Here is a 24,626-nt window from a genome sequence, read left to right on the forward strand (position 1 = left end):
TGTTCCACCGAATAATCTAGATGGTGATTTTTTAATGTTACCGATTTTCGTGCGCGGGAGAGGATAGCCATGTTGCCTTCCATTTTTTTCTCCTGATGAGCGTCAAATGATTTTCTTTCGATGAATATTCTTCCATCGCTGCTCAAAAGTGAATTTTAAATTAGAAATTCAAGATGGCGTTTAAGACGGAGATTAAATAGTGAATAAGTGCATCCAGATCAGATCAGATCATTTTGTAATTTTTGAATTTTGTAATTTCAAAACTTTAGATTCTTAAGCTCAAAAAAAAAATCAAAATTAAAATTTAAGAACTTTAGAATTTCAAAATTTTAGAAATTTAAAGTTTTTCTAATTTCAGAATATCGGAATCCTAGAATTTAAAATATTGAAATTATCAATTTTTAGAATTTAGGCCGATGCAAAAAAAAATCATAGTTTTTGTCCCTCGCCTCTGGCCGGGTCGAGGGATGGGCAAAAAACATGAAAATTTGAATGAAAAAAATGTTTAAAATGCATTTTACACTCGTTCAGTTGTTTTGTAATTATTCCCCGTAAAAAAATCCGACTTTTCGCATAACTAAGTCGGATCTAGTCGGGTGGTTTCGGCCGATTCGTTGGCCAACGAATCGGCCGACCGGGCAACAGACTTCTGTGTAATCTTTACATAAGCGTCTGGTGGTAAATCGGTTGTCGAAATCGGCCGACGAAATCGGTTACAAAAACAACCGATTTTTTACCGATTTAGTCTGTGAATAAAATAAAATCTGACTCAACCCAATTTAATCGGTCTATTCGTAAACCGATTAAAAATCTTACTCCTGACGAATCCCGACTAAATCGGCTAACTGGTTGGTTGTTTTTGATTACCCGATTTCGAAGGGTGTTTCGTTAGGTCGAGAACTGTCAATTTTTTTAAATTAGTTTAAAAAAAAGGAAGATTTGACGAAAAAACATAAGCGAAAAAAAAAACTTTTTGCGATACTGAATATCGAAAATTTTCAAAAATTCAAAAGATTTTTTAACTTACACAAACATGCTAAAAGTGATTCTTAACGCAAGGGAATGCTTTTTACAGGGTGGCCACCCAAAGTCGGAAAATCGGGAAAAAGTCGGGAATTCGCCAAAATCCACGAAAAATCGGGAAAAAGTCAGGAATTTGTAATTTTTTGTTAAAAAGTCGGCAATGTTTTAAAAATATTTCCTAATTCTTGGAATAATTTTTAAATATTTTGTACAATTTTCAAAACTCAGTCTTTAGCATCTAACATGCAATTTAAGGTTCCTTTCACTATTTAAACCTATTTGAGAATGGAAAGGCTATTTGCACATAAGACATCAAAAATCCTTTAAAAAATATTGGATGATTATAGTGGTATGACCCAAATTATTATAATATTTTCTATGAGCCAATTTCAATTATTGTTTGATGAGTACATGACTATAGATAAAGCTTGATTTGTAATAATCGGAAAAAAATAAAAACTTTTTTACGCTTTGAACATATAAAAAAAATCCAAATAAGGCTGGTTTTTTTTTTTAAATTTTATGTTTTTGTCCCTCAGCTGTGGTCAGTATATTAATGAATTACAGTAGTTGTTCGGTAACTGGGCGTTGTTTAACTGGGCTGCTTTTTAACTGGGCGCTCGATAACTGGGCCGTAGCACAGTTAAAAAGCAGACAAACGTCAAAAAACCAAAACAAACCAAAATGACCGAGGGATTAATGGATGCAAAAATCATATTCAATAAATAAAAAAACTTTTTTTAAACTTTTGCTTAATTTCAAGTTACAATTAAAGAAAAATGAAAAGTAAGCATTGTAAATAAATTTGAATAACTTTTATTTTTATATTTCATCTGGAAAATATTATGCATCGGTGGTCCCCTCGTTGTTTTTTGTTCAACCCAGTTAACGAGCAGCATTCGGTGACTGGGCTACGTTCTCAGCCCAGTTACCGAACAACTACTGTATTAATTAATTTCTTTGATAATAAATAAAAACATTAAAAAAAATTGGTTGCCTTTTACAATTTAGCCATTTTTGTCATCACCTTTTTCATTGCCAATTTAAACCAAGTTTCAAAAAACTTTATGTTAGGCATTTTCAAAAACAAACTTTGTAACAATAGGTATTTTGAAGCTTTCTGTTATTTTTTTAAAGACTGATTATTCATTATTTTATTCTGAATCAAAATAATGCTTTCATTTTTAGTCAATAAGTTCCTAAATTGATACGTTTTTTACTGAAACTGTCAGTAGTTGGATTTTCTTTTAGAAATTTAGTCTGATGCTTTATATTTACCTTTTGTAAAGATTTTTTTATTTGAAATCATGTTTCAGGTAAGAAATGCTTATTATTTGAGGTTCTAGAAAAGTCGGGAATTTTAAAATGGGATTTGAGTGGTCACCCTGATTTTGAATTGATTTTAATCGATTACACTTCAATATCCATTGAAATTTTGATGGTTTTTCAATTCTTTAATGTTTGAATTATACATTATTTTAATTCTGAATTTTAGAGAATTCTAGAATATTATGACTACAGGAATTTAGATTTTTAAATGTTTAAATCTTTGATTTTTTAATTTTAAATTTTGAGAATTTCAAAATTTTAATATTTAAGAATCTTAGAATTAAAAAGTTTTAGAAATTTCAGAATCTTAGAATTTTTGAATTTTATTTAGATTTTTGGGACCGTGGTGTAGGGGTAAGCGTGGTTGCCTCTCACCCAGTCGGCCTGGGTTCGATCCCAGACGGTCCCGGTGGCATTTTTCGAGACGAGATCTGCCTGATCACGCCTTCCGTCGGACGGGAAGTAAATGTTGGCCCCGGACTAACCTAAAAAGGTTAGGTCGTTAGCTCAGTCAAGGTGTAAGAGTCGTCTCCCTGGGTCCTGCCTCGGTGGAGTCGCTGGTAGGCAGTTGGACTAACAATCCAAAGGTCGTCAGTTTGAATCCCGGGGTGGATGGAAGCTATGGTGTAAAAAGAGGTTTGCAATTGCCTCAACAATCAAGCCTTCGAACACCTAGTTTCGAGTAGGAATCTCGCAATCGAGAACGCCAAGGCAATGCTGTAGAGCAGCGATTCTCAACCTTCTTCTAGGCTGGTACCCCCTGCCATGTAAATCAAGTAGGCCCGGTACCCCCGTTGAGAATCGCTGCTGTAGAGCGAATAATTTGATTTGATTTTAGATTTTTTTTAGATTTTTTCAAACGTCAAAAACTGAATACGGGAATCAATTCTCCAAACAATTTTACATAAAATTCTCCATATTGACCTGTGTCTAGAGGGTGACGATTCTCAAGATTTTCAATTTCCCTGGAATCGAGAGTTGTATTTTGCTATTTCCCGGGAATTCCCGGGACCCGGGAGTTTTTTTTAACTATGCAATAGTTCCAATAATTTAACAGAAATGTACTAAATTTGTTACTATTCAACCAATTCAGTTACAATAAATTCAAACTTATTCAATGAAACGTGAATTTAAGTAGCCTCGTTTTATAGTTCACAGTTCTACATTTTGATATATTTTTTTTGAATTCTGAAGCTTTTTGCATGAACTTGTTATAAGATTTTTAAAAATTTAAAATTAGCTAATTTATAATTTCCCAGTATCTTTATTTTTGCAATATGATAAATAACGACTCAAAACAACAATTTAAAATTGTTTTTCCTTTTTGGGTCAACTGTAAATATTAAATGAAGAAATATTTATCTGGAAAATATTGAATGAAGAAATATCAACAGTTATCCCTAAACTTTACAAAAAGTTGCAGAGTTTTTATTTTCCAAAATGTAATTTAATATTGATGTTGAATTTAAAAAAAAAAACAAAATTATAAGGTTTACTATGCTCGAAAGATGATATGGAAATTGAACTTATCTTGAAAAGGCTTTTACCTCTTAGAAATAATAAATGGAAATAATATTTAAAAAAAACCTGAGTTTTTCATTTCTGGTGTGTACCTGCTAAGTATGCTTTAAAGTAACTTTTGGCTACACTTCAATTTACACTTTCTGAATAAAAAGATTATAGAAGCATAGGTTTATTCGAAAATGAATATCGATCATTGAACATTCAATCTTCTGAACAATTTCGAATTTTTTTCAAATTTATTTCTGATTAGACTATATAATTTGGTTTTCATATTTATTAGAATAAAATTTCCCGGGAGTCTCGACCAAATTTCCCGGGAATCGAGAGGTCCAAAAATGATCGATTTCCCGGGAAATTTTTCCCGGGAATTCCCGCTCGTCTCCCTCTACCTGTGTCCTAAGTCCAATACTTGTAAAGTTACAAGCTTTTTTACAAATAAAAATGTTTAAGTTTGTTTTTTTCTGTCTCGTATATATTTTTAACGGAATTTTAGAATATTATAACTACAGGAATTTTGCAATTTTAATGTTAACATCTTTGATTTGGCCAAAGACAATCTTATGGGAAATTTGACGAGCTATCCGGTAAAAATATTTACGACACTGAAAAATTAAGTCTGTCATATAGGAGCAATTCCAGCTCAGATCAGGAATTGTTCTGGTACTTTTGTACCCGTGTGATGTCAGTACCAGAAAAAATCCTGATTTGAGCGAGAATTGCTCTAAAAAGGCAAGAGAAGATAGAAAATTAAAATTGCGACACGTTGCCAAAAATCTTGCTCCACGACTCTGTTCGGTAAAAAAAAAAATTAATTTGTAATAGGGGCAGGGGGGGCAGAATGGTCCGCCTAAGTAAAATGCGCCAAAAACCATAGAAAAGCATAAAAAAATATGAATTCAGTGTAGTAGGCTTATGCTTTGGGATGTTCCCTTCAATGTTGTATACTTGGTTGATGAAAATTTTGAGCTTAAAACTATTTTTGAGCCACTTTAAAAAAAATATTTTTTCGACTACTTTTCCAGGGTGCGGGGCAGAATGGACCACCCTGTGGGGCAGAATGGGCCACCTTAGAAAACAAGCCATTTCGTCTAATACAACGTTGAAGGGAAATAAGAAATGACTTAAGGGACCTTTCTAACATAGTTTCCATGAAGTAAGACAACTTTGATAAAAATAGTCACTTAACAAAACAAACATTATTGAAAATAGTGTTAAAATGTTGAAATAAGACACTATTTTTACAAATAAGCATCAAAACAAGTAAAAAATCAACTAATGTTGCATTAAACGTGATTTGTGAAGCTACAAGGAGTGAAATAATCCATTTTGCTCAAATTTCGCTACTTTTGATTGTTTTTATAAGGCAGGAAAAGGGTGGTCCATTCTGCCCCCAAGTGGATTTTAATTTAACACTTCCACCACCAAGCCTCTAAATGATTTGAAGGTTCCGTTGTTGTTTGTTTACCTAGGTAGTAACCTCTAGTAACATTATAAGCATTGAACAAACTTTTTAAAACAATCATACTTTTCAGAAAGCTTATTTAGAAACCTCGGAATAAACAACATTTGCGTGGTTTTGTCAATTATTTACATTTTTGCTCATAATTCGAAAAATACAATGAATTCAAACGTCGTTTTCGGTATGGTGATGTTATTTGACGTCCTTTATAAGACCCTTGCCTTACAGTTGGTCTAAATCCATTCTAAAGCCCAAAACCAAGGGTGGCCCATTCTGCCCCCCTGGTCCATTCTGCCCCCCCTGCCCCTATGATTGTTTATTTGTGACGAGAGCCTGTTAGTTTACAACCCAAGAGTTTTTTTTAATGTACTATAAGCTATTGTGTTTTATATGTCTATAGGACCTTTTCAAAAAATACTCTAGAACTTTTATTGGGTTTTCACATCACGATTCATATTCAGATAAAAAATTAGACATTCAGAATTGAAAATAAAAAACACGGTAAAAATACTCACTGGAGTACGCCATGACGAGCGCGGGCAGCGACGGGAAGGTTTGGTTCGTTGCGATGTAATAACCCCCGTTGTCCAGGGGCTTGATTTTGTAGTGCTTCACGTGGTAGCCCCGGACCTCCTCCCAGTCCTTCACGGACAGCGAAAAGCCGTTCGGGTTGTGCTCCGAAGGTCGCACCAGGAACGTGCCCCGCGGATTCTCCGTCGCGAGCAGCAGCTTGTCCGCCTCCTTCCGCGAGACATTCTCAAAGAACCAGCTGGAAAAGAGGGGGATTTTCGTTAGAATTGGATTCTTGGACGGAATTTGGGAAATAAAACTCACTCCTCGCTCATGACGCTGCGGTCCTCGGCGACAAAGTTCCACGGGATGAGGCCCTCCTGGCGGGTTTTCAGGTGCACCACGCGCCACCAGTCCGACTCGGTGTCGTCCAGCACCTCCATCCGGTCGCCCTTGACGAAGCTGACGTCGGTTTCCTCGCGCGCGTTGTAGTTGTACAGGGCGACCACTATCCGCCGGGCGCCGAGACCACCCAGCGGGACTGTTGTCCATAGCAGAAGAGAGAGGAAAGAAGAAGAAAATCAATACATTTATCAAAACCACGGTGCGTTTGGTTTTTTGTTGTTTGCGAAATAAAAGGACGACTCTTGGCACCAGAAACGATTTATGGATTAAATTAAATGGACCGGAAAGGATTGGGGGTTTATGCAACTGTCTGGTGGTTAAATCAGTAAGTGAAAAGAATACAATCGGCAATTGGAGAAGGTAGTCAAGTGGATTAAAGTAGGAGGCAGGATATTGCTCTGCTATGAACCATCACGGGCACACGCTAGGACATTTTGTAAGTAATTATTAATCTCTATAACTTATAACTTTTCAAATTTAATATCTCGTAATTTTGTTTCAAAAAAAATCTTAATTTTACATCGGATTCTGTTGAATTTCACATTTTTACACATTTTTTTAAAGAAAATTACTCAAAAAAGAGATAATATTCATTCAATCAAACTTTGAACCTTCCAAAATTAAACTTTTTTTTTGCTGTTTGTTTACAGCAAAGAATGAGTAAAATTCCCAGTAATATTCAGGTTAATCAAATTTGCATTTTCGGTAACCCCATTTCAGAATCCAAAGAATTACAGATTGCACAATTATAACGCGTTTTTCCATGTAACCGGGCAACACATTTAGTGATAAGAGTCTAGCACGCTCCACGTGCACCATGATTGACGGTTTGTTATGGGGCAGAAATGCAAACAAACTATTCCATATCGGAGACAGGGAAAGCTTTTGTGATGCTTCCGCGATGGTACCAGCAGCTGTTTGTGTGTGAAAGTGTGTGATGGTATCAACTGGCTATCAGCTTAAAGGATTTATGGTACAATGTACCACAGTCATTTTTATAGGAAACTTTTAAAATTTCTAGAAATATATTGAAAAAAAAAAAAAACTGCAGAATATTTAAGGAAATGAGCATTGAAGACTTGCTCATTTCCTTAAATATTCTGCAGTTTTTTTTCTTGAAAAGAAGTCAATGGAAAATTAGTTTTGCAAGTTTGGTTTTACTTCTTCAAACGAGGATATGAATGTTTGCTTTTCTTACAAAAGGTTTAAGGTGAAACAGGACGACAGGTCTTGGACAACTTTTGATCAACTTGAATGAATTTTTGATCTGCCTTTCCATTTCACCTTAAGGTTTGCTTTTAGGAAAAAAAAAATAATTCGTGCGCGGGTTAGGAATCGTCCCAGAATGCTTTTATTCTGGGACAAGACCAAGACTTTTATTTGTAGGTTTTGATGCTCTTTCGATAAAAATTTGGCTCGAGAATCAAAACTCAAAGTCTGATTTTTGAGAACTCATTTTCTGAAATACTTGAGCGATGCGAGCGTTTCTTCATTCGAAAGCTGCTCGTTTTTATAACCATTTTTATATTTTTTTTTTGTGGCTCGGAGGTCGGAGACGACACTCGGACGGACTCGCAATTTTTAACCGGTTAAGGTAGGTAAAACACTTTTTTAGAGGTAACTTTTTCTTTATTTTAAAACACATTCCAATTCAAGTAACTAAATTTTCCAACAAAAGTTTTTAGGAAGCTTGCGCCATAAACTAATTGTGCCCAAAATTTGAAGATTTTTTTAAAATTTATTTTCAGAGACATAACCATTTTAGTGATTTGCGTCTTATTTTTACCTTATTTCTTCTAATTTAATTTTTGGTTTTATACAGAATCATATACTGAACATTATTCGAAGAATCATATACTGAACATTATTCGAACAATTCAAAGTCCCGGCTCGTTCTCGATAAAAAAAAGTCGTCAAGTCGAAGCCTAAATGACAGCGCATTTTCGTTTGCGCGTGGAAGTGTATCTTCTGGCTTATTATATCTAACGGCATTGTGCAATAGCGATACATTACTTTTTTTGGATGAATCATAGACTAGCATTGAAGACTGTGCACTCTTCATATTTTTCCAATATTATAAATCCAATATTTTTATTGAATATTTTAAGTAATGTTACAATTTATCCCTTAAAATAATAATTAAAAAATAGCATTTTTGGTAACATTATGCTACAAATTGCTCTCTTTTATTTGATTTGCTTCTTAATTTTGTAAGAAAGGTTCTATTCACCTCTAGGTAGATTAAGGCGTGTTTTTAATAACATTTCCAATTTTTTTTCAATAATTATAAAAATAAACGATACGACAAATTTTCAATATTTATTAGACAGTTTAATGGAAATTCTCTGAACTTCTCGAAAAAAAATATTTTCAAAATTATTACTCGTAAAAATTGAAAAACTGTGATTTTGTAGTTCAAATAAAACTCAGTGTCTTTATCTCTTTATAAAAAATCTGTAAAGTACGTTTCGATTTTGTTGACAGCGAATTTTCTGATCGATTTTGCGTCTTCGGCAAAGTTGTAAGTATTGCTTAGAACTTTTCAGAAAGAAATATATACATAAACTCCGAAAAATATTTGCAACGGCTTAATTTGAAAACGGGGCACGATATCGAAATTAATGCATCTTACTTATCGATTACATTTTTTTTGTTTTCCTAAAAGAGCCAAATATTATTATTTTTTCGAAAAATTGGCAGCACTACCGAATGCATTTTAACCTAGATTTGACCTACTTGTGCCATAGCTTAAAAGATGGTATTTTTTGTTATCTAAAACATATCCAAAAATGAGAATTTATAAAAATTGTTATTATGCTCAGTTAATTTTTGTGTGTGAAAAGTCCAATTAAAAAATGGGTTCAAAAATTGTAAATTCTTGTTTTGAGTGTAGCTATATTTTTCTGAACAGTTCTTCAACTTTACTAAAGACACCAATCGATCAGAAAATATGTCTCAAGGTACATGCTTTTAAATATTTTAGGGGAAAGTGTGGCAAGTGTAACATGCTAAGGAAATGCTTGTTGAAATCCATTATAAACGTAAAAAATCTGTTGGATTTTTTGATAATCATCTTATTTCAGGGGTTGACTAAGACTTTGATAGAACAAGTTTCTAAAAAATCCTGTTTTCACGATAAAAAATTGAGTTTAAAATTATTGATTTTCAGTACGTTCTACTAAACAAGTGGGGCAAGACGAACAACCTGTTGGGGCAAGAGGAACAATGCATAAAATAGCATGTTAATTTGCTAACTACGCATCAGATCAATTTGACGCATCAGATTTGAATGTTTTTGAACGTTTCTTTCATTTTTAGATAAAATAATAATATTTAAGTAATAATTTGATCGTTTTTTCGAAAAAAAAAATAAAATATTTAGCAGTTAAAATTTTTTTATCAGTTTTTATGAACTTTTATGCATTAATTTCCCAATAAAAAATTTGCAGCAATTTGTAATTTTTTCCATACATAAAATCCGTGTGGTACACTTGCCCCACAAGGTTTTTTAAAAGCTTTCAACAAAAACAACGAAATAATAAAACATACTGTATATTAGGTGCATATCATTGGTAGGGACACTACTGATCTAGGAAAAATTGCATTTTGATAAAATGAGCCTTAACACGATCCCTAGCCTTATTTTGTACTTTCCAAATAAAGATAATAAGATAAGAAGGTTTTGAAAAAACTTCATTAAATCTTATGCCCCGTGGCGTTTACGTCGTTTTGGCGGTTATGTGATAGTAGAATCATTTAATTGCATTGCTCGCAGCAATTCCTCATACTGGAAACAATCAACATTGTAAAAATCACGCCGTATCGCTCGATTGTCCCTCTTGCCCCACATGGTCGTCTTGCCCCAGTTTCCCCTACTAGCCTTTTAGACGGTTGCCAAAATTGTATGGAGACTTATGTGAACGAACGAATTACCAAAAATGACTTCGTTGGTAATAGAAAAAGTACACACAAAATTTCATCCAAATAAAATACAAAAATAAAACTTTCAAAAAATTTGCTCATTCTTGAGAGAATTGCTCCATACTTCTATGAGTTCTATGTGGCTCAAATGTGCCTTTTCTAGTTCTCCAAAACATATCCCAAAATTAAAAAAAAAATGCAAAAATGCGGATTTTGGGAGTTTAACTTTTAGTGATAAAAAGTTTATAAAAAAATTGAGTTTAGCCTTTTTCTGAATAGTCCTAACCAATACATACAACTTTGCTCAAGACTTGAAATCTTCGGAATCGGAAAATTCTTTTACAAGATACAGATTTTCGAAAATTTAAAAACCACTATTACAGGGATAGCAAAGATCATAAAAACCTTCTGGGAAGTTTTTAGTCAAATAAAAAATACAACTGAAATCCATTTCCGGGTTTCGTCCAGAATTGCTCAGTTGTTAAAATTGTATGGAGACTTTTATGAACGCACCAATGATGCCTTCTTTGATCATAGGGCAGCCCCCCAAATTCTTCATCCAAATTAAAAAAAATATATAAATTAAAATTTCATTTATTTCAAGTGACTTCGGCCAAGTTTGCGCTCAACATTTCAAAAATTTAATCAAATTAAGTTTTGCAAAACTTTTGTTGTTGTACCCTGGACTATAGACTATACATAAATACTAAAATAACATAAAAGAAAAAAAATATTGGAAGTTCCAAGTTTCGCTTAAAAAGAAGTCTCTTGAAAAACTAAAGTTGACCACCAATGAACATAAATACTCACGCTGCGTCGTCCTCGGCCTGATGATGTCCACCCCGCCCTTGGGCAGCCCCTTGATCAGCTGTCCCCGGTTCGGGTCCGGGGTGTACCGCGAATCGAGCGATCCGCCGCCACCGTTGGTGTGCTTGTTCGGTCCGCCCGACATGTTCGAACTGAACGACGATTCGCCCTTTTTGTACCCGCCCGGGTAACTCAGGGCCAGCTCCTGATCCTGCCGCTTGCTGCAGCATTTGTTGCCCATTTTTAAATTTGTTGGGTTTTTTGTTTTGTGCTAAATGATGCTAAATGAGCTTCCGTCTTTCTTACTGTTGATGTTGTCTAAAGTGTTTCTTTTTTTTGGTATCGATTACAGAGCGATATTGTTCGTAGGTGTTTCGTAAGGTGTTTTTTTTTGTTCGTTATTTGGACACCAGGCACGCTGTGGGTTTTTTCTTAGTTACGTTGGGGATCGGATATGTGCGTTCCGTTCCTAACTTTGCTACGTTTTTTGTTGTGTTTTTGTTCTCTCTACCGAGGGTTACGATCTACGACGTTCTGCTAGTTCTTTACTCCAGACTATCTTGGCACGAATTAAATGCAGTTGTTGCTTGTATTCTGTTGTTGTTGTTGTTGTTCTAGTCTTCGTCGATGAGATGCTGTGTGATGACTGTGAAATGTGATTGGACGCGTCGTTCTTATCAGCCTCGTTACATCCTTAAAATTTACTCTCAATCTCTGATAACTGCACCAACTCTTGAAACTTTTTTCATTACTCGATGAAACCCTTTGCTCTACTGACTGCTGCAGGACTCAAGAAGTGTCATCACCGTCAACTCTTGCTGCTGCTGCTGTTGTTGTCCTCCTCGCTGGCAGCCAAAACGCAAATCTATTCTCAAGAGGTCGCTTTTAACTGCCATTTTTTTGTTCACTGCCTGGTTGTTTCCAAGTACAAGAAGAAGAGGTGCAGTATCGTGGAAGGATGCAGCGTTCTGGAAATGAAAGCAACGAGAAAAAAGAAAAGTTGAGTGAAAAGTTCTTTTGAGTGCGATGCCGCGGCGTTCGACGTTCATTCATATTCATTTATTATCGAGCAACATTTGTTATTTGCAAATGGGAAATCGGGTTTGGTGGGCGGGAACAGAATGGGCGGAAAAGCCGGCAAAATGGATGGAAAAAGTGTAATATAAATTGTTCTCGGAATTGTTTTTTGTTTGCTGTTGGGGGAGGCATACCGGTATTTTATATACCTTCATATCCTTTTTGATTGGAATATCAAACGAGGTGAGCGGTAGCTTGGAAGCAATGAGTTTAAAGGGAAATGTTAAAATATAAAAAGTTTTTGCTGAATGCACCAATATTTGTGAGGTAAAATCAAACTAATCTGTTGCTGTTGAAAGTTTTTTATTATTTCCTTTTTTTATATATTCGAATTTTTTTTTCTGAAGGTTTTGCAAACGGATTAATGTGGGTTAATTTCTGCATTTTTGTATGACCAAATCATCCTAGACCAGGTTAGAAAAGATTTTTTTTTTTGGGGGTGATCCAGCCGCACATCGTTGATGTTGAAACCTCTAAACTGGGCCCTCGTCCTGTCACGTCCGTCAGTAGTCTTGTCGTACATTACAACTAGAATCAAATCTGCCAATGAATTAGTACACTTCGACCAAATAAACACTGACGCTGTATGGATCTGAACTAGAATAAATGCACAGTTGTGTGTTATTCATAAGTCCAACTTATTCAGTTATTCATATAAGTCCAAATATTCATTTGCTAACTACTTTGGATTGAAAATCCAAACTTTAATCTAAATTCCTCTAAACTTAATGTTCAAAAGTAAACGTTCTTTTAACTGTTGTAGTACTACTTCTATCAAAAACAATAAAACATTATGAACTGATATATAAATAGGATATAAATCGCGATTTGAAAAATAAATGACCAATTACGTCAAAAGATCCGTAGTTCCTCGATTCGCAACAATGGTCGATACAACCATAATCCGAAAACCGTTAGTTCAACAGATCAACGAATTTTGTCCGATATCATTACATTATTAATTGATCGAGACTCTATGGACAATTTGACATAAAAGAATGCCTAGTATTCTACATCAATCAAAGTTTATTGACAGCATTACTCTTACTTAACAATTGCAACTAACTTTAACATCAAATAGATTTGGAAAGGATACAGATTTATTTTAAATGCTAATGCTAAGCAACAAATCAATTGTACTATCTTGAAGATCCAACCTAAATCCCACATTGTGATAGTAAAAAAGTCACAGAAGCAGCGGTGTCTTGTGCAATTGTGATATTTTCACTATCGGAGAACTATTGTGGATTTAGCTCGTAGCTGGATTTTCTGGCATCTTCTCACGGTCATTGGAAACGGTCGTGGCCTAGGGGTTCCCAGTTGGAGTGAAAAAATTCAATTTAAAGAAAAAAAATTGATTAAAATTTTGCTTTTTTATCACTTCTCCGACATCAGGAATAATTGTTTAAACATACTTGCAATTTTTTTATTCGGTCGGAAAATATTATTTTTTTGAAAAAACTTTCATTTTTAATCACATGATCACCCCTAATTCTGGCTCGATGCCGCCATCATGCGACCGCGTGCTCCGTTTGTTTGTCAACAAAGCTGCAGCTGGATGGTGAGACGAAGTGAGGGGGAAGAGATTTTGACATTTTTATGCCCGCATCTGGCCCGCCGCCTATTCCGTCGGTCACTGAGTCGCCGGTCGTTTCCAGTGACCGAGTCCAGCTAGGAACTGATCGTACAATACCTAGTTCACGAAGACAGCTTATCGGTCAACGCTTAAGCCCTGGGGCTGCGGCAAAGCGAGTTCTCGTAGCATGAAGTGGTGTCCATAGTGCTTATAAAAAAGAATGTTTAACCAAATTTTAACTAATGCACTAGGATCAAATCATGCCCCTTGACTTTACAAGGCCCAGGGGACTAAGTTAGAAAAGAATTTGGATTGAATATAAAGTTTACTAAAAAAAAACATTTTCGCTCGCGAATCTCTTTCATCCGCGAAAGAGAGAGAAGGCAAAATACGCAAAAGAAAATTACTCCCGAACTTTTCAGTCAATGATTTGTTGTTTTGTGAATCTTATTGTTAGCTGCACTTAAATTATTATTTTTTTCGTTTTTTTTACAAACACTGTTCATCTACGAAAGGTGACTGGTCACTTTTCGACGTGTGATGTTTCACCTACAAGTGTAGTATGGATGTTCCGCTAAATAATCCAGATGATAATTTTTTGAGATTCTTTTAACCGATCTTTCTTGCGTGCGAGAGAAGGGTAGCTCCCTTCCATTTTTTCTCTTGATGAGCGTTCAAAAAAAATTCTTTATAAAACTTGTCTTAACCTAATTTTGCAAAATTTTAATTAAACTAAATGAAAAAATATTACCATGCAAAACAAACATTATGGACTGGATAAAACAACGTTTTGGGGGCCTTTGGGTCGATAGATTTGGTTTTCGTTGAAATTTCGTGCCAACCCGAAATAACGTCGTAGGAAAATCCATCCGAGCTGGTACATGTTTCGCAAGCTCCTTTCTGCACCGTCGAAAATGACATAAAATTTCCGATCTTTTGATAACAAACCATCTAGATTTTCTATAAAACCCTCGTATTTCATTTCCCTTTTTTTTATTTTCGAATTTTCAAATATGTTTTTGGAGACTGAAACAAACATCTTTTGAGCCACAGAGTGTGATGGTGTTGATTTAGGGGATATGATTTTTTTTTTATTGTTTTTTTAATACATCGAAATCCTGACTGAAATAATGATACAAAACATATTTTTTAAGCAAAATCGAATTTGCAATCGAAAAGTATTTTCAAGTTATAGCCACTTTGGCTAATTATTTTCGAATTCTTTTCATCTTTTTCATTTTTAAAATACCTAATTCTTAAAAAATGCACCTCCGAAAAAAAAATCTAGGGCTGAGAAAATTTCCTGTAACTTTCTCTCTGGAACATTAAAAATTGGCCAGTATTACTCAACTGACGATATCTGGGAAATTCGGTTCGAATTTCAATGTTAAAAATTAAAACACTTTCAAAATTTTATTATCTCTTGAATAGCAATAATTTTAAAATTTGGTCTAAAATATGAAATTAGGAAACTTATCTATTTTTAGACCTTTTCAAATTTAAGCTTAATTCAAATTTTGAAAAATTAAAATATTTTAGGTGAAAATTTAATATTTCATCATTTGGGTCCTAAAGTTAATCCTAAATTTGTGATATTATTGTTTTCTGAGTACAATGACCCTCTGTACTACCGCAAAGGATTTAAAATTGATTTTTAAATCAATTTTGAAAAATTAACTTCGCTGCCCTTCTTGACAGAAAAGGTCTTACTTGACCGCTCGTTCCAAGGGGACCATAGTTGATCCATCGATAATGTCAATTTATTTTTTTGCATGCAAATGTAAAAAAGTGATCAGAAATGGTTTTAATTGTGGTTTTACCGTTGTACATAAAAATTTATATAGGACCTTAGGGCCCTATTCAAAAACATAAATGAAGAATAAATAAACCCTTTACAACCTGACCCCGCTTTTAGGCGAGCTTCGATCTAAACATTCGCCAAAAATCTTCTTTTGATCTTTAAAAAGCATTGAAAAGAAGAACTCTTAAAACTTTAGAAACATTTTGGGCTGGAAGTTTGACTTGTTATATGTGACTCTGCCAATGTTTTTTGAAGCGATATTTTTAGGAGTCAACTTTGGCGTTGTTTTTAACTCTAATTTCCTATTTTTTAGGTTAAAAATAAGTATGCAGTAATTTTTGTAGTGTGCCATGTAATCCATATCTTGAGATTGGTATCTTAAGCAAAGTAGTAAGGTATTAAAAAAAAAGATTTTTTGAATCATAATTACAAGTGTTCTTCGTTATCTATATGTAGCACCATAGTTTTCTCAAAAGTTCAAAATATCCATAAAAAAAAACTTTTTATGCATGAAGTTGCTGAAAACGGCACTCCCCGATCCGACGAAAATAACGTGGGAATAACATTTTTTGATATTTGAAAATACTAGGCCAATAACATGTTATGTGAATAATAAGAAGATTTGTTATTCGTCGTTATTTTTTTTTTTGTTATTATAGACATTTTACCACTTTTGTGGCATTCATGTCTTAAATGATTCGTTCGGCGCGCGAGAACCCGCGAGAAAGTGGTAGACAGGTCTAGAAATCATTGAAAAAATGGGTCGCGGTGTGGTCAGAGTCGTTGGACGGAGTGTGGATCGACGCGTAAGAACCCGCGAGACGTAGTGGAAGTTTCGTGTATTCATTGAAATAGAGATTCGCGTCGTTGTTTGTGAGATTAATTTCAGCTTACGAGCCGGTTGTTTGCGCTCTTGTCGGGAAAAAATCGTGAAGTTTTTTTTTTATTGAGCAGCACTATTTGAAATTTTTGTGATATTATAGTATGAACTGCACGTTGCCGAACAAAACTTTAATTATAATTACATTTCGTTCTGAAAGCCCTTCCCAAAGCATCGTTGCTCGGATGGCACGCCGGCGGTAAGAAGTTAAAGAAATACGCGATTGAGGAATTGATAAGTCTTTCTCATAGCGTCGCAGCTCGGAATGCAACTATAATGTTTCACTTTCTGGTCATATCATCTTCCAATCATGAATCCTGATCTATTTTAAATTGTACGTCATCGAATAATACGGCAATTCAAATTTCATTTCGGTTTTTAAATTGTACGTCACCGAATAATACGTCAATTCAAATTTCAATTCGGTTTGAAAGCCCTTCCCAAAGCATCGTTGCTCGGATGGCACGCCGGCGGTAAGAAGTAAAAATACGCGATTGATAAGTCCTTCTCATAGCGTCGTAGCTCGGAAGGCAACGATTGTTTCACTTTCTGGTCATATCATCTACCAAGATGAATCCTGACCTTCCCTTTCCTTCCCCTACTAACACAATTCCCCCACTTCCCGTGATGCTTGAAGGAGATGCTGTGGATTCAACGGTCTCAAGCGGTATCAACAAGTATATAGCGAAAAACTATGTGCTTGATGAGTCTGCAACTTCAACTATCGGACTAACATTCCTACCTTTGTTGAACTGCATCTCCTTGGGGGGGCGCCGGTATTGACTTAAAGCAGAGATCTTCAGGGGTTATACAGTGAGGATGATTAGCTCCCACTATTCATCTGTTGGTTCATTGTGTAACTTCAGCTGATCCGTCAATAACGGAGTAGCAGCTCATTGGCAGTCAACCATGCTCATGCTCATGCTCATGCTCATTCATGTCTTAAATGATTCGTCGTTATGATTTTTGGTTATTGGATTGTTATTGTAATAACAGACATAAAACACTTTTAGTTTTTCTTTGAACAAATCTTTGTTATTATTTTTTTTTGTTATTTTAACAACTAATCCGATCATCCCAATAACAGTTGGAGGTATTCTTCCATAACAACAATGTTATTCCAAAGTTGTTTTGGCTTTCAACCAATATCAGACCAATAACAAATTTTGTTATGACAACATAAACTGTTATTAAACTCTTGTGCAAAAATTGATTTTTGAAAAGATTCAATAACACTTTCTGTTATTATTTCAATTGATTTTGTTATTACCGTCTGCCCGGGTCGTAAAAGCATGACAATTTTTTTAATCGACGATATCTTGAAAGCTATTAATCCGATTTTCAATGTGAAAAAATGATCTTATAAAACATTTTTTTAAACATGACTGCCAGCCAGGGTTACCTCTTTAATTAGAATCAATGTGCTCTTTATCCCTAGGTCAAAATTAAGCTGTGAGTTGTTCCTATAAGATAACTTGAACTCGTTACTTCGGATTCAGTTCAAATGAGCGAATTGGCAATATTTTAATAACACAACTCAGAAGTTATAAAACTCACACGTCCCGGGCAGACGGTAATAACAAAATTCATGCCATTTCAATAACAAATATTGTTAAAATAACAGAAAGTGTTATGGAATCTTCTTGAAAAATCAATTTTTGCATAAGGGTTTAATAACAGTTTATGTTATCATAACAAAATTTGTTATTGGTTTGATATTGGTTGAAAGCCAAAATAACTTGGGAATAACAATTTTTGTTATGGAAGAATAACTCCAACTGTTATTAGGATGATCGGATTAGTTGTTAAAATAACAAAAAATAATAACAAAGATTTGTTCGAAAAATAACTAAAAATGTTGTTAATCTGTTATTACAATAACAATCCAATAACAAAAAAATCATAACGGCGAATAACAAAACTTGTTATAAATAACATAAAATGTTATTGGCCTAGTATTTTCAAATATCAAAAAATGTTATTCCCAAGTTATCTCCGTCTGCTCGGGGTGCGTCACTTTTACGTCACCGAATGTGGTTTTTCGTGCAAATTTTCAAACCACAGTTTATCGTGATTTTTTTTCCCAGGTTTCACACCAAACAAAACATTCCGTTTGGTCCGTGTATTTTTCTCTGTGGTCTGCCAATGTTGTTTTTGCGCCAGGCTTCAGCGAACATCCGTGATTAAAAAAAAAAACCGGTGGTCGAATTGTTTACGCGGAAATGTTCCGTTCTCAGCCAGCGAATGTAATTAAACATGAAAATCTCATCGCTCGTCATAACTTGTTTTGTTTCGGTCGTCATCTTTACCAAATTTAGTGACTGGGTGCACTCTCTTTTTTTTTCATTGTTCTGACGATTTTCATTTTATTGTCTTGCCCCACCGCAGGGGGTTTGAATTTTCTTTTATTTTGAGGGGTATGAGTCTCAACAATATTTAATTAAAACTGTCCAGCGGTGTAGAACGTATCCATTAGGGGGGAAATTCTCCTTTCCAGGCAGAAGAATTCATCAAGCCGTTCTGCGGGTTCTTATGCTAATGGATTCGGTTATGACTGGGGTTTTTCTATGTTAAATTGGGGTAAATTTACTAAATAAAACGGCGTTAAAAGTGTCGTCGTGTTGACAATTTGCCCGCCTGCACTCTATGCTTCATAGTACACGGAGTAGTTCTGATTAGGAAGCGAAATGTGTTGGCCATATGTTTGGACTTTTTATTGGTAGGAATCCCCCGTTGGGTTAGGCCTAAGATGCAATAAAATGTTTTGAGTGGTTGGTTTGTGATGCTTTTGCCGGGCAGTAATTGCATCAGCAATGAACTGATTTGAGAGGTTAGGAAAAGGTAGTATAATTGTGGAATCTAATGTTAGTCTGAAAGCAGTTGAAAGCATTTTTTATGGATAATTGAGAGAAAATTGAAGATAATCAAAACAAGACATTAAACTTGTATACTATGATTTTATTTACGAAATCAGTACTTGAGAAATCGGTTAGGTTAAGATCGGTAAACCAGCTGTCAAAATGAACAAAATCGGTTACCGTACAATGTCGGTATTCGGTATAATTTTACAGAATTCGGTAATTTTCAATTTACCGAAAACTGTTCAGTTGTTCAAATTCGGTAAACTCTACCAAATTCGGCATTTCAAAGCAAAAATTCCTTCCCAAAAACCCCAAAATTAATATGACATAAAATTTGTCAAGTCTCCTCCTCCCATTCCCCACCACAACCGTAAACACACTCAACACTCGAAACTAGACAAATCTCGTTCAAATAGAAAATGTAAACAAACCATAATGCTAATTATCACAACGCAAACATCATATTTCGTCATCTGCGATGATCTCCCCCACTGGTTGTTTTGGAGGCGGTTTGTGTTTGGTACAACTCAGTTATATCAAAGCTGGGAGTCTGGGATCCCGAGCAGACGGAATTAACGTGGGAATAACATTTTTTGATATTTGAAATACTAGGACAATAACATTTTATGTTATTTATAACAAGTTTTGTTATTCGCCGTTATGATTTTTTTTTTTTTTGTTATTGGATTGTTAATGTAATAACAGACTAATAACATTTTGAGTTATTCTTCGAACAAATCTTTGTTATTCTTTTTTGTTATTTTAACAACTAATCCGATCATCCCAATAACAGTTGGAGGTATTCTTCCATAACAAAAAATGTTATTCCCAAGTTGTTTTGGACCGAGCCACGTAGCCCAGTGGTAACGCTTCCGCCTCGTAAGCGGTAGATCGGAGTTCAAATCCCGGCTCGGACCAACACAACTGGTGATCTTTTCCCTTCTGGAATCGATTGCTTAGTAAAGGGAAGGTAGTGTATCGTCACAAACTGGACCTGATCATGACACCTTAGGGAGGCGACCTATGGAATGTTAACATTAACCTAAAAACATGTTAACATTAAGTTGAGAATGAAACTGCCACTGAATCCGCTTTGTAAATGCCGGCCCCGATACTCTTCAAGGGTGTTCCCCTCAGGAACTGGGAAAGATTTACGTTACAAGTTGTTTTGGCTTTTAACCAATATCAGACCAATAACAAATTTTGTTATGATAACATAAATTGTTATTAAATTCTTATGCAAAATTGGATTTTGCTAGAATATTCCATAACCCGTTTTGTTATTTTAACAGTATTTGTTATTGAAATGGCATGAATTGTGTTATTACCGTCTGCCCGGGATGGGGAAACGCAAAGTCATCATCATTGGAAGCCACAAACTCAAACAGAAAGTCTTCACGACGACGGCAACGACAAATTCAAAAGTTTTGCGGGTCGTAATTGTATTTTTGAGAAGTTTTTTTTTTCTTTGAGGTTATGCTCGATTATTGAGTAACAATCTTCCGAAAAGTCTAAATTTGTCGGTGTAAAAGGAAATGCGAGATAATATGGGAAACGCACCACCGCTAATTGAATCTTAAGATGTGGCTAACAGTAAAAACTCGGTGGTTTGACAACTTCACAATCACTACTAAACTTTTAATAATTTTGACAATAAATCAAATTCAATCAAACGAACATGATACAGATTTCAAAAATGTCAAACGACCGGGGGTTTACTGTACTTACGAGTTAAGGAATTTGGAAGGAGTATTTCGTGAAGGCGACCGCGTCATGAGAGGTTGAGGTGGTTTCATTAAAATTATTATTCCAACCGGAGCGTGTCTAGCCGTGAAATTGCCACCTTTCCGCTACCGAAGTCGCGGTTGATTTATGTCACAACTCTAGTAATAAGTGGTAATAACAAAAGTTTGGGTGGTTTTGTGTTGTCGGGGAGGGGTTATTCAATGTTTGGTATATTTAAGCATAGTTAAGAAATAAAAAAATTAGAACAGAAATAACATATTTTTTGAGTTATGTCGTACAAAATGTTTTCATACAATCATACCCTTAGTTCAAGTCAAAAATTAAAGCAAAATAATCTAGAATAAATTACAAGTAAAAGCTACACCGCCACGAAGAAGCAGTCCGTCAAAGTATCTCTTTCCTCTGTGGAGTAGACTGGCATGAAATGGGAATCGTAAGAGATGACTTCGCGGAGATGCTGCCAGCTCTGTGGTATAGTCCCCCTCGAGGTGGAGTAGTCATAACAACCAGCGGTAATCGGCGGTACGATGGCGTAAAATTGGTTCCCGGAAATTTGAAGCGAGGGTGGGATGGGCCTTGTCGTAATTCAATAATTAAATTGGTCGTTGATTTCGGAGGAAACTTTGAAAAAGACAGTTTTTCATCGTTTGTCGAAATTTTAAGTTGAAAATTGAAAGTTTTTGGGATCTATGCGGTCAATAGGTCATAATGCTATCTTGTCACAAGTGCATTTTGGGACAGCTCACAATGTCTCATCTTTTGACCTTTACAGATCCCCAAAATTCGAATTCAATCCTAAGATATTCAATAAAAACCGAAATAACTCAGTGCATTGTTGTCACTCTTCATATGAAAGAAGTTTCAATCTTGTCGTGCTATATTGACACACCCTGAAGATTGCTGTAAGTGTGCCAACTGGCCAAAGGAATTTCATGTCAGAACTCGTTTGACACTCGTATAAGCCCGGCTACCGTAAGCATTTTAAATTATAACTCGGGACTCCGGCAACCAAATTCAACCAAACTTGGGGACAATGCACAGAATGGTCAACCAAACAAAACGTGTCAACGTCGAGGTGAGGAGTTCGAAGCTTCACAAAATGGATCATTTTTAGTATGTTTGGGTTTATTCTAGAAAAAAAAATGAAAATTTTCAATTAACGGTTCCACAAAAAAAAATGTATTTTTTTCGCATTTTTTTTTGTTTTCGCCTAATCATACATTTTTTGAAATCTCGTTATTGCAAAACAACTGAACTTTTGTAAAATGGATTTTTATTCTTTTTTTACATTCAAGTGTTGAATATATGCCTTGTTATTTATTTATTGTTTTACTACTTAAACTACGCAAGAGCGATTTATAATTTTTAAATCCAAAATGGCGGCTAATATGGCGGTCAAATTTGACTAAAATGGTGTCACAGAACTCGAATTATATGTTTAAAATAGTTTTTTTGTTCATGATTCAATTATCCAAAGTCCCATACAAACTTTCGGATGATCGAACTTTGGATAATCGAAACTTCGGATAATCGAGGCTTCGAATAATCGAGTCTGGACTGTAGGTATATAACATTTTCCAAACAATCCAATAAAAATATAAAAAATACGAGTGAAATTCTTAACTCAATTTGGACCAAAAGCGACGATCAACAAGATCAATGTTCAATCAATGTTATTGTTTTATGAAATAAATACATTTTCATAAAACGACTTTTTAAAAGAAAATTTATTAGATTTTTGATAATTTGGCTAGAGGAATGTCTAAAAATGTAAACGAGGGCATTGCAAAACACATGCTTCTATGTATTTCAATAGTTTAAAATTGAAAAGAACGTTTCATGAAAATCCTTAATTTGGGTCTTTCTTCGAAACTTTAATACAAAAAATTATTTTGAAATTTCTTGAGAAATTTGTGAATTTCTTTGATTACTTTCAACTTTTTTCATAGATTTCATTTAAAGGTATTTAAAGATATAGATGACAAAAACTGAAAATTTCATTGTTTAATTTTTGTGAATTTTCATATTGTTTGAAACATGATTCTTTACTTTTAAATATTTTTGGTTTAGTTTCACAAGATGAGCTGTATTTTTTGTTTTTTTTTTCGATTTTGTTTAGTTTTAGGTTTTATTTAAACAGACCTTTAAAATTTAAATGAAATTTGAATACTGAGCAAAATTTGAACAAAATATTTGTGAGGATTTGTAACCTTCAGTAGATTTATTGAGAACATTCTTTGTTTACATTTTTATTGATTTTGTAGTCTATTTATGTTCTATTTAATAGAACCTTGAAATAATTTGTTTTAAAACATATTTTTCGCCAGTTTGCTTTCATTTATACAACAAAAAAAGTTACTTCTAATTTGCTTTTGTTTTTTGAAAAAAAAAAATATTGTTCGATTTTTAGAAGCTTTGCAGAATTCCGAATTAAATATTGAACAAGTGAAGTGTAATTGAATGGGTCTGATGCAGAGAGTTGAAAAAGTGCGATAAAATTATGTAAAAAAAACTTGCATTTGCAACAGAAAATAATGCCAATGATTGATACTAATAAGTTGAAAATTGAAGGAAGAAATTAAGTTCATTAAAATTATTCAAGGGGGAAAAAGATCGAAAAAGGTTGAGGACCACTGACATTGATAATTTTGTTTTCGAATATTTTGTGTCCCTCTTTCAAAATTTTATCAAAAATAAATTGATCTCTTATTTCGATTATTTTAATAAAAATAATCATCAGAAGTCGGATTTTAACTTTATCAATATTTACTAAACTTGAAATAAAATTTGCTTTTGAATTTATTATATCACAAAAAATAACCCAGCAAATTTAGGATCAGTTCACCTTCATAGTCTCGTGTTCTATTTTCAATTGCACAAATGTGGTTCTTTAAAAGTACTTTGCAAAATAATAACTACAAAAAATAAGTCATGTAAAACGAGTTTAACCATAAAACCAAGAATTTTCTTTAAATATAGGAGTTCTCTTTTCTAATACTTTAGGAAGATACAAAATTGGTTGAAAAATTGATTTTTGTCGATTACTAAGATCGAAGACCTTCTAGTAGTGATTTTGAGATGTAGAAGGTTAAACCACGTTGAACCAGTTATTATACTGTATTTCAGTTTAATTTGATTTTGATTAACTTTCAAAATAATTCAATCTAGATTGTTTTTCTTAAAGTGAAACCTAAATCGTTCTAAAGAAAATCTCTCAAGAAAGCATCCCCGACGAAAAAAAAGTATCGGCATTATCTGGCTTTAATAGGCTTATCCCGTCGTTTTAACGACTATTACCGCGAACAAAAGTAAAGCTTGCCTTTGCGAAAAGGCAAAAAAACCCAAAGAATTACAGGCGGGAATCCCATTCACTTCCAAGCTTTCTCTTTTTGCTTTACGATAACGATGATGACATTCGGGTATTGTGAGTGTGTTTGCTATCCTTGGCTGAAGAATTTTTGCGCCAGACCGGAAGGGGAAATGACACACAGAACTGTTTCTTACAGCTAGTCGCAGGGAAGAGAAGGTCGATAGTCGCCTAGAAATAGACGTTCCACTTAGTTTACACATAGAAAAAGAGGGAATGGATGAAGAAAAAACTAGCGCAAAAACAGAGCCGGAAAATGCTCATCACTTTAATCCTGTTCCCTTTTTCTCAGGGAAGGAGGAGCAAATATTTATCGATGTACGCAATTTAGTTGCCTTCC

General features: G+C 34.4%; 1 protein-coding gene across 4 annotated transcripts in view; it reads right to left on the reverse strand.

Moving 5' to 3' along the window:
* The window catches only part of LOC120429275 (tyrosine-protein kinase Src64B), a 162,447-nt gene that overhangs the window by 5,640 nt on the left and 132,181 nt on the right, over nucleotides 1-24,626 (reverse strand). For all 4 annotated transcript variants that reach the window (XM_052710384.1, XM_052710382.1, XM_052710385.1 and 1 more), the window contains exons 3-5: nucleotides 10,982-11,946; nucleotides 6,170-6,386; nucleotides 5,851-6,104 (exon numbers count right to left, since the gene is read on the reverse strand). In XM_052710384.1, coding sequence (XP_052566344.1) covers nucleotides 5,851-6,104; nucleotides 6,170-6,386; nucleotides 10,982-11,219 — 709 coding nt within the window. In that variant the 5' untranslated portion in view covers nucleotides 11,220-11,946. The remainder of the gene's footprint in view (nucleotides 1-5,850; nucleotides 6,105-6,169; nucleotides 6,387-10,981; nucleotides 11,947-24,626) is intronic.

The sequence above is a fragment of the Culex pipiens genome, chromosome 3 (genome assembly GCF_016801865.2).
Source record: "Culex pipiens pallens isolate TS chromosome 3, TS_CPP_V2, whole genome shotgun sequence".
Lineage (NCBI taxonomy): Eukaryota > Metazoa > Arthropoda > Insecta > Diptera > Culicidae > Culex > Culex pipiens.